This window comes from Pholis gunnellus (genome assembly GCF_910591455.1).
Source record: "Pholis gunnellus genome assembly, chromosome: 16".
In the NCBI taxonomy this organism is placed as follows: Eukaryota; Metazoa; Chordata; class Actinopteri; order Perciformes; family Pholidae; genus Pholis; species Pholis gunnellus.
In genome coordinates this window covers 4,712,954-4,723,389 of record NC_136543.1, presented here as the reverse complement: position 1 = coordinate 4,723,389, position 10,436 = coordinate 4,712,954, and the positions used below count along the sequence as shown (strand labels likewise).

Sequence of the window (10,436 nt, the reverse complement as noted above, 5' to 3'; positions counted from 1 at the left end):
TTATTTGTTTGTATTTTGGAAATACAAGGTGTTTACACAACAGACCCATAGAACTATATGCTATGTATGGAAAAAGTTACCCCCATGAGTGTAAAGATAACAAAATACTATTGGCTTTGTAGAAAATGTATCAAATAGCTTTCAAATTCACTTTCAAGTTATCAGTTTCAAGTAGAGCTGATACATAAGACAATGCATACAGTGAGATCATAACAGTCAGTTCAAACCGTGGCAGCTGTCCTCTTTAATATCTATGGTGGTATTAGGACATCGTGGCATAATTCAACAAGCAGGTTTATGGAATATTTGTAAGCGTCTGGATTCGTAAAAATATTGTAGTCAACGTTTTTCCCCAGGAATTCACTATATTGCAATATGTGTACTGATGCATGATGTACTGTATGTACTGATATGAACACGATTGTATCCATATTGCCCACTTTTTGGTTAAAATACTGTTTTTGAGCCAGTAGTTTGGCTCATAAGATACTGAGCACCTGGTGAGATTTCAGCACATATAGGAAACTGTCCAGAGAGAGATGGTTGCAGACTATCACAACCGAAGAAGGCGAACGTTAGCAGGAAGTAAACTTTTGGCTGCGACGCACAACAAGCCGGACATCACAGACGTGACGACTCCGCTCCATTTGTGCTGTCAGAGTTTCTAACGATTCCTTTCTTTGAGTAAAAACGAGCGGCGTGGCCGGCCATCCGTTTGTTGAGGAGCTGGGAGGACAGGTCGCCGTCCTGGATGGAAAAGACTCTGAAGGACACCTCTGCATCGGGCTGATCGACGGGAAGTCCTGGGTCCCTCACCGGCGGCCTCCACAGCTTGGGGTGGAAGCAGCAGTAGTAGAGGGCCTTGAAGAGCAGACCCAGGAGGTAGACGAGCGGCAGAGCGATGAGCAGAGCGAGGGCGTACGACTCGGTCTGGACGGGGTCCCTGTAGCACCACCAGGTCGTCAGCAGGATCACTCCGTCGGTGGTGATGAAAGAATGGTAGATGACGCTCCTGCTTCGGGTCTGACCCTCGGCCACGTTGAACCAGCTGAAGTACCAGATGAGCCCCACGGTGGCCCGGTAGAGCCACTCCCCGCCGACGCTGTCCATGAAGTTGGTCCCCTGCCGCCAGGCCCACAGCGCGAAGACGGACCACAGCATCAGGAAGTGGGCGGCCATGTACCCGGACAGGGCCGAGGCGAAGAGGGCGAGGGCGGCCACGCGCGGGGCGATCAGCAGCAGGTTCCACAGGAAGTAGATTAAAGAGGAACACCAGCCCTGCTTGGCCTTATCCGGGAGGAAGGAGCGCAGGGAGCGGTGGTAATCCACCACCATCCAGGCTATGGAAGTGGTCGATGCAGCGATGCTCACGACTGCCAAAAAAAAGAAGTTACACAATCAATGAAGCAACCCGAGAGGAAGTGAACACACATTCGTGATGTTTGTCGACTTGCCACAACACAGATAAAAGTGCTTTTACAAGCTGAATGTGGGTCGCTATCTTTGATTCGCTCACAACAAACACCGTCTGAAGAAGTTTGCTTTTCTCGCGGGGTGGAAGTAAACTCACACTGAACGGTCCTGGCCTTGTTCGTGTGCAGCATGACGTAGATCATCAGGGTGAGCTGGGGGGCGCTCTCGCAGAACGTCTCGATGAGCCGCAGCATGCTGAGGTCGTGCGTCAGGTACACGGCGTACTCCGACCCTTCCTCTTTCCGCCACCACACCCTGAAGCCCTGTCGTATGGCGGAGATGTGCCTGTGTGGAGAGAGAGAGAGAGAAGGCCGTTAACCTGTGCGTGACACAGAGACTGTGAGAAAACTGCCACCACATACCAAACCCCACACAGCTAAACGTCCTCTTATGAGGATGTGAATGGAAGCGACCTGGCATGACGCATTAGCCTCGTTTGTGCTTCTCATACCTCATTAACTCCTTATTTGTGCATTTTAAGCATTGAGTTCTCTTCTGGGACACCGGTTTGACATAATGCCACACCTGACATCATCATTCATGGTCACGGCACCTGTCAAATGTTATTAGCTCTGTGAGAATATCTATTTATACAGAGAGAAGCACTCCTGCAGCTGAGCCAATGGTGCATTATTTCAGTTTTGGCAAGATTAAAGTGTGTTTGCATAATGCATCAATCCATGTTTTATTATGATCTTAAGAAACGAGATAAGCATTTGCAGTCTAACTTAAATAGTTGTAACGTTTTAGGCTGTTTGATTCCGTACATTCAATACAATTTATTTTGTAAAGCCCAAAATCACAAATTGGCCTGAGAGGGCTTAACAATCTGTACACATCCTCTGTCCCGGGACCCTCGCATCGGAACAGGAAAACCCCTTTAACGGGGAGAAAAACCTCAAGGAGAGCAACAGAGAGCATCCCTCTGTCAGGATGGACAGAAGATGTCATAACAGAGTTGCAACGCATTAAATGCACATGACAGAAATTATTCATGAGAGCAGTATGCAGAATAATGATGGAACAATAACGAGCCCTAATAATAACAGTGGATAGATATGAACTTCAATAGTTACTGGGGGTTTTGCTCAAACAACCAGTTGATTGTGGTGATACAGCGGGTTAACTAACGCTCACAGAGTGGTCGGTCTACCTGCAAAGGAAACCCAGCTGCAGCACATGCAACACGCAGGAGAGCTTCACTCGGTCCCCGAAGAACACGGACGCTCCCACGGTCTGGTTGCGGAACCCCGGCAGCTCTCGGTCATACTTGAACCAGAACCAGCTGAACGTCTGGACCACGACCGACGACAGGACCATGAGGCCGACCAGCACCCCGAACCAGACGACTTCCCCGCGGCGGTAAAGCTCGGTGGCCACCCACACGTCCGAGCCCCAGTCCACCAAGAAGGTACACACTCCGATCACAGAGAAGGCGAAGTCGATCCAGGAGTATTTCGAAAAAGTCGCGCGCTCCATGACAGTTTTTTTTTTATTGTTTGCTAGTTGACCAACCAAGCGACCTGTTGCTGGTAAGCTAACATTAGGCTAGCGTCCTGTACCGTTATCTCACCTCCCACAGAGACTGCTCTTCACGCCATTGAAGAGAGAAGTTACCAACACTTTTATATTTGAGCTGCAGTTTGAACTCACTCCAATAGCGGATACAACAACGTCGCAGGCATGGCTACATGGAGAAAAGTGTGTGAAACAACCGGCACATAAGAGGGCAGCTGGTGTGTTTGTAGTGACCCCCCCCCACTGTCTATGTAGTTGTTAGCCCCGCCCACAGCGGCTCGTGCATGTTGCGACAGGATGTAAAGGTTTCTGTAACTTGTAAAGACCTCAGCGCGTGTTCGTGTTACTCAAGTGCATTTGATGTACCGGTACTATACTGCTACCTCGTAGTTCTACTAGAGGTAATGTTGTACTTGTTACTCCACAACATTAATTAGAATGACCTTTAGAGCCATTAGACATGACCTTTAGTTACTTCACCTTTCAGATTCAGATTGATAAAACCAATTATAATCATTAACTTAAATATGATGCAATATTATAGATGAGGATTTAACTTTATTGATCTATCTGGGGAAATTCACAAGATACCCATAAAGTACATTAATTGGTTAAAATGAGTCACACTTTTACCAGCTTCAACATCAGAATCAAAACCGTTTATGTGCCAGAGTATGTTGCATATACAACTAATTTGACATGGTTCATAGTGCATAACATTAACCAATCAACACAATGCAAGCAATAGAAACATATTAAAATGTACAATAAAATACAAAATATAGTGCACAGACAAACAGTTAACAGTACTTTAAACAAGTGTAATGTAGGTGTAATGTAAAAGTGTCAAGTGTATTTAAATATAGAAACAGAAGGGATTTGCAGGGGTGGACCGGTAGAAAAATAAATTTACTTTAATGTAAGATCCTGTTTACTTTAAAGTAAACACAATATATAAATATCAAAAGTAAAAGTAGTCTTTATCCAGAATAGCCCACTTCAGAATCGGATATAAATGAATCATAATTAGCGATACATTAAAATGTCAGGCGGGGATACTTCAAACTGCTTTACTTTGCACTGATTGGTAAATACCTGAGAGACCGAACTCAGGCATATTTAACCCACTACAGAAAAAACACGCCCCCCTCTGGCCGCGACCTATTGTATCAAAGGAGCGCGTGTGTGTCTTTGCAGCCTCGCGCCTCATCTCTGTGCTCGGTCGGTTTAAGCCGGATCCCACATTTCGCAAGGTTAGCACACGCAAGCTAGCACGATGTCGAGGGTGTACATCGGCAGACTGAGCTACAGGGCCCGAGAAAAGGACGTGGAGAGATTCTTCAAAGGCTACGGGAAGATACTCGAAGTCGACCTGAAAAACGGGTAACGTTGAGGCTCTTTATTGATGTCCGTTGTCGGTGAAAGCTGCACAGGCCGCACCGTGACGATAACGTGCAGTCTGGGCCTTCTTGTTCGCTGCAGCCTGCTACTGCTATCTAGCTAGTTAGTAGCGCTTAATCTGTACTAATGCTGAGGATGTAGTATACTGCGAGGTCTTAGCGCTGCTTAATGCTTGCATTTCTTGATACGCTACCAACGTAGAGGTTTGGGTTTATGAGCTTTTGCGCTGTCTCGACCACGGCTAACTAGCTAAGGTTAGACGTGGCAATGTCACAGGCCGTCGTGTGTATTGCAAGCTATCCGCGAGCTAAACAAGCGCGAGTTTAGTCACAATCGCGTGTAACTCTAGATTGGATCCGCTTTCTACTTTCTACTGCAGACCAGCGACAAAATGGTTTGTAGGAATCTCCGAGATACTTGGTCACGATCACGCCCCAATATATCGTGTTCAAACTTCTTTGTTCAGCCGAGCATTATTAGCTGTGAATAAGAGACGACATTGATACTACTGGCTCTGTCTGTGCACAGTTAATGTCGAAACAACCTGTTTATTTTTAGGCTCGGACCAGAGTTCACCCGCTATGTACCATTGCTGTAACATTTCTGTTCATTTTTTATTACTATACAAATATTTGTGCTGTTTTTCTGCATTTCAGAACATAAAAAGTGTTTTATATAAATAGTATAATCTAAGCAAAATTTCGCATTCACAAACGTAAATTCTATTTTATTTAAAGTTGTTATAAATGACATGCAACGATTCATAGTAATTATTCAGCACTCAACAAAGCCTAAAGTCCTTTTAATATGATCTACTGAATCCTTTCTTTTTCATTCAAGTCCAGAGTATAATGTATTCGTGCAGCTTGATTTTCTCTGTCCACCAGTCCAGACTATAACGTTTACAAAAGAAGACAAAGAAGAATTGCATTTCTTATTTGAGAATATGCAGATTAGTTTTCTGATGCCCATCCAATCGATTAATCAACTTCATATTTGCACGTCCTCGCATCAACATCAGACTAGCAATATTATACACACGTCCACAAGACGGTTGAGCGTTACATCGTCTTAGTTTGTCGCACTTATTTGTGTTTGAAATTAACCAGCTTGGAAGATGTGATCGTCTTTCCTAAAATCATCTGTAACCAGGTCCCTCTGCTCAAGAGCACCTTTTTTAAAGGAAAATATGACACAGCCGTGACCAAAATACATTTATTTTGTTCTGCTATTGCGTTAAGTGATTTGTGGAGGTGTGTATGGGGTGTCTTTGGCCAATCCACCACTGTGTTTTCGATTATGAACATCCAAATCCTTCATTGTCGCCAGGTCTTAACATGTTCTCTTCTTTCATAAAGGTATGGGTTTGTTGAATTTGATGACCCACGTGATGCAGATGATGCTGTGTATGACTTGAACGGCAAGGAGTTGTGTGGGGAGAGGGTCATTGTGGAGCACACCAAGGGACCCCGTCGGGATGGAGGTTATGGTGGTAGTGGCGGAGGCGGTGGTGGTGGCGGCGAAAGAGGAGGCGGCGACAGAGGAGGCGGCGGCGACAGAGGGGGCGACAGAGGAGGCGACAGAGGAGGCGGCGGTGGTGGTGGTGGAGGAGGAAGCGGCGGTGGTGGTGGAAGAAGTAAGTGTTCAATGGAGAATTGTGTTTCTTTCACATGGATAATGTCATTTGATGAGGGATTTCATTCATTACAGGGAACCATTGAGCTAAATTTCAAAGGGCCAACAATTTAAGTCCTTGGTGGCTGATGTGCATTCAATTCATGTCCTAGTGTAGGTTTGACTCTGATCAAGGTGGATTGAGTGCAGATGCACTCCAGCTTTTTCAATCCCAATACCTGGGTATCGACCGAGTACCGATTCATTACCTGTTTGTTTAATACGCCGTATGCATCTCTGTGTGGAAGTGACCATTCTTTTTCATCAGGCTGGACTGCAGCATTGCTTTCCTAATTTTGAAGAATTTTATATACACATGAATATAAAGATACTGGATTAATTATTGTTAAAATGGTAAATTACACATGAAAAATCGTATTAGTAGGAATTACAATTCAAGTGTAAACCCTTTTATAATGCAGCAACAAATAGGTCGCACGGCTCTACTGATGCCTCATCTCCCTTCATTCTGACTGAACAGAGTCTACTTGTAAATGTAACCCCCTCGTCTTACTGTCACCAGTATCTGCTGCTATCCTCCAGGGTTTCGATGGCCTGCTTAACATAAAGGCATGTCTCTGTTTCTGGATAGAGCACTCCAGAGCTGCAATTTGTTTTTTTGTCTCGCAAATAGATGAGCACTCCAGCTCATTACAGCTCTCAACAACTTTTTATTTTTTTAGTTCAGTAGGCGTGGGAAGATATTTCCACATCAGTACATGACACGATCAAATTTGTGTGCACCAGAGCCACCAATGACTTGAAAGATCTTTTTGGTTACAATTTGATGGATTTGAAAATGAAGTTACATGTGATGGGGAAATGGCTTACTGATGGAAAGGATATAAATGTCTTAATTTGAATACTGTAAACTTACTATTTGATTGTTAAATATCCTGTAATCTATTGATGTCTTATTCCGTTTTTTATTTTATTTTAAATGATTGTCAATTTAAAGGTAAAGATTTAACAAAGAACCTCAATGTTTTAATTGAAAGAGTCCTTTGCTGACTGCCTGCCCCTATTGCTGGCCATGGTGTCCCCCCTTTCCAAGAGTGTGGTTTGACCATTCTGGGCCCCTGGGCAGACCAAAAAAGGGAGCCATTGTGAATGAAGACCGCTTTTCCAATTAGGCCCAGGCCGGGTGGTGAGGATGCCATGGGGTTAGGATCAGATGTGGGTTCAGCTCTTCTAGGTGCCTGAAAAAAAGAACATGTTTTGTAACAGTGAAATGTTAGATAAGATAGCTTAGAAACTTGCTTTAGTTCACCGTAAGTACTTCCTTGATCAGTTATGTTTTTGATTTTCTTATTTAGAAAATAGGCATATTGACTTTTTTTGTTTTTTACCAAAATTGAATAAGCTACAGCTGTGTTAGGTTTAGGTTTTGGAAATCATTCTTATTTTGTAGAACCATTTTTTTTTTTTAGGATGTAACCAATTATATATTTTTTCACCTTTTTTGCTTTTCCCCTTTTTTGTTTCCTTTTCCCCAAGTGAATATTGATATTTTGTAGTCTGTAGCTTGGAGTTCAGTATTAATGCGCTACCACAGTTTCTTTTTGGGCCTCATTTTTTTCTTGTCCTCTCCTTGTTACCTTAAAAGGTGGATATGGCCGCTGGGGAAGAGACCGATATGGTCCGCCGATAAGGACAGATTATCGGCTCATTGTTGAGAATCTTTCCAGCCGCTGCAGCTGGCAGGACTTGAAGGTATGACGCTTTTTTTTTTTTTTTAAGTGTTAAGGAAGTGTTGTCCAAAAGCCAATAAGTAATGCACCTGAAATGTTAAGAACTCCATATTTAGAAATATAAATGCCCGAACTGTCAACCAGTTTAATGTGATGTGCTCAGTTTGTCTGAAAGGTTTTACTTGATGATGCATTTCCTCAACAGTTACACTGAATATTGAAATGCATAATTGCTGTGCAGGCTATTAAAAATGAACTGAAAAATAAAAACACAGAGGAAACAAATGGAAGCTTCGGTCCTACCTTTCCTCAGAGAAAAATACACGGCGACAATCTTTGAGTTTGTCAGCATGTCTTCCATTTCTCTCCTGAGCATGTCGATGAAGTCGTCCCTTTCTCCTGATCACTGTGCGTTTCCGTTTCGCTAAAGGACTACATGAGGCAGGCCGGGGAGGTGACTTACGCCGACACCCACAAGGGCCGGCGGAACGAAGGGGTGATTGAGTTCAGGCTCTACTCCGACATGAAGAGGGCTCTGGAGAAGCTCGATGGCACAGAAGTGAACGGCAGAAAGATCCGGCTGATCGAGGACCGCCCCGGAGCCAGACGCAAACGCTCTTATTCTCGCAGCCGCAGCCATTCAAGGTAGTTCCACAAGGCTTCCTGATGCATGTCGTTTCTGAATGTAGCAGTTGTATGAGTAATTGTACTGCAATGCACTACGATTTAAACTCTGCTTGAAACTGGTGACAGATGCAGCTTCATGCAATCCCCTCTGCTTGTTGCTAACTGTTACTACCCGTGTTCTCAGGTCCCGCTCCAGGAGCCGCAGGTCTCGCAAGAGCCGCAGCCGCAGCGAGAGCAGCAGTCGCAGCCGCTCCCGCTCCAGGTGAGAAACCCAAACCGTCAGAGGGGATGTTTTGCTAAACGCGTGGCGATTCTGTCGGGAATAGAGCCGTCAATAAACAGAGTAAACTAACTTGAGGAAGCCGTCTTTTTAGATTAGTTTGTTCTTGGTACAGAGGACACTCACGTCCTAGTTCAGTTGCTGTGTCCAAACTGCATTCGTTTTCACAATCAAAGATTTTGGCGTTCCAGTAAGTAAGATGAGAGCACATGTTTCTATGAATAGATTTTCCTGAAAGTGCACAGGTGCATGTGCCTATCGCTGCTGACAGCAAGTAGAAGCCTGATATCTACAGCTGTTTAATCTAAGCAGGCCATGGCCACATGGCCGGGTCCCTCTGTCGAGTGATGGGTCCTCTGCCTGCCATAAACACGGGGCTGAATGTGGCAGTAGAGTAAAAATACTCCCCACGTCCTGTGTGGAGGTTTTTGTTTTTTAAAAGTGAAAAAAAGTCCACAGCAAGGAATCAAACAAGTTCTATCTGGTTTTGTCCACAGAGCGGCGTCCAACTCCCGCAGCCGATCTCGCAGCAAGAAGAACAAGATCAAGGGCAAGAAGGAGGAGGAAGAGCGCAGCAACGGCGCTCCGAAGAACAAGGAGCGCAGCAGGAGCCGCAGCCCCAAGAGCAGGAGCCCCAAGAGCCGCAGCCCCAAGAGCAGGAGCCCCAAAAGCAGGAGCCCTAAGAGCCGTAGTCCCAAAAGCCGCAGCCCCAAGAGTAAAAAGAGCAAGAAAGACGTGAAGAAGAACAAGAAGGATGAGTCCAGGTCCAGGTCTCGCTCTCGTTCCAGGTCTCGTTCAAGATCTGGGATTAAGGATCGCTCCAGGAAATCCGGCTCAAAGGGCCGCGAGCAGCCCAAGAGCGAGGACGAAGGAGGCGAGGCCGAGCGTGGCTCCCGCTCTCGTTCACGCTCCCCCGCTGAATCCAAAGCCAGAGCCAGGTCTAAATCCAAGTCCAAGTCCAAATCCCGCTCCCCCTCCCCCGTCAAAGCCCGCGCCCGCTCCCACTCCCGCTCCGCCTCCCGCTCAGAGTCCCGCTCCAAGTCCCGCTCCAAATCCCGCTCCCAGTCTCGTTCTCGCTCCCGTTCCCGCTCGTAGTTCATATTTTGAACAGTTTTGTCTTGATCCCTTCTCCCAGTGTCTCCCCCTGCCCGCCATTTACATTCCCCGAACCCCTCCACTCTTCCTCCCCGCCTCCCGTTTTTTGATAAATAGCTGTAGATGACCAGGCACTCGACGTCTTTTATGCACACGCTACTCCATTTCATTTGACTTTTACTCTGCGTATTTTTTCATTAGCTCTGTCTCGTATGGGGGTGTTTGTAAAACAACAGGGTGCAAATCTCAGTTTTATAAGTTTAAATGATGGTATGGTGCGTGTCTTAGCCTTTTTTTAATCCAATGTAGAAGCATACTGTTTAGTCAAAAAGCCTGGTTGGAAGAAGTTCCACCATCTCACCTTTTTGTGAAATCCTTGTATCATTTTATTTCAGATTAAAGAAACACCTGTTCTACATTTGTCATTGGATTTGTGTTTTTGTGTTGGTCAGTGAGCTATTGTCTTTATTCCAGTTTTGGCGTGATGTATATTTTTATAGGACGGTTGGAGCAAATGTTAATCTACACAGATTTCTGATCCCAAAGTAGACTCACTATTTGTGAACTAAAGTGCCCAGCTCGTTCAGAACAATATCTTCTGATAAATTTATATTATTTTGAGTTGTTATAGGTGTATTTCAGTAAGCGCTGAATGGGCTTCAGGCAGAAAAGGGACC

At 45.1% G+C, this 10,436-nt stretch overlaps 2 protein-coding genes across 2 annotated transcripts; one reads left to right on the top strand and one right to left on the bottom strand.

Annotated features, from left to right (window-relative positions):
• Positions 1–506: 506 nt before the first annotated feature.
• xkr8.3 (XK related 8, tandem duplicate 3) lies at positions 507–2,952 on the bottom strand (the record flags this gene model as incomplete). The annotated part of the gene is made up of 3 exons (XM_079176102.1): positions 507–1,373; positions 1,571–1,758; positions 2,627–2,952. The coding sequence occupies 3 exons, from the start codon at positions 2,950–2,952 to the stop codon at positions 622–624; spliced, it is 1,266 nt and encodes a 421-aa protein (XP_079032228.1). The 3' UTR covers positions 507–621.
• A 1,237-nt stretch (positions 2,953–4,189) lies between these two features.
• LOC306708555 (uncharacterized protein) lies at positions 4,190–10,177 on the top strand. The gene is made up of 6 exons (XM_079176407.1): positions 4,190–4,374; positions 5,751–6,028; positions 7,673–7,779; positions 8,188–8,402; positions 8,569–8,646; positions 9,162–10,177. The coding sequence occupies exons 1-6, from the start codon at positions 4,268–4,270 to the stop codon at positions 9,757–9,759; spliced, it is 1,383 nt and encodes a 460-aa protein (XP_079032533.1). The 5' UTR covers positions 4,190–4,267; the 3' UTR covers positions 9,760–10,177.
• The last annotated feature ends 259 nt before the right edge of the window (positions 10,178–10,436 follow it).

Coding starts and splice junctions, on each gene's coding strand:
- LOC306708555 (XM_079176407.1), top strand. CDS start 4,268: ATGTCGAGGGTGTACATCGGCAGACTGAGCTACAGGGCCCGAGAAAAG. Junction 7,780..8,187: donor GCAGCTGGCAGGACTTGAAG/GTATGACGCTTT, acceptor GTTTCGCTAAAG/GACTACATGAGGCAGGCCGG. Junction 8,647..9,161: donor CGCAGCCGCTCCCGCTCCAG/GTGAGAAACCCA, acceptor TTTTGTCCACAG/AGCGGCGTCCAACTCCCGCA.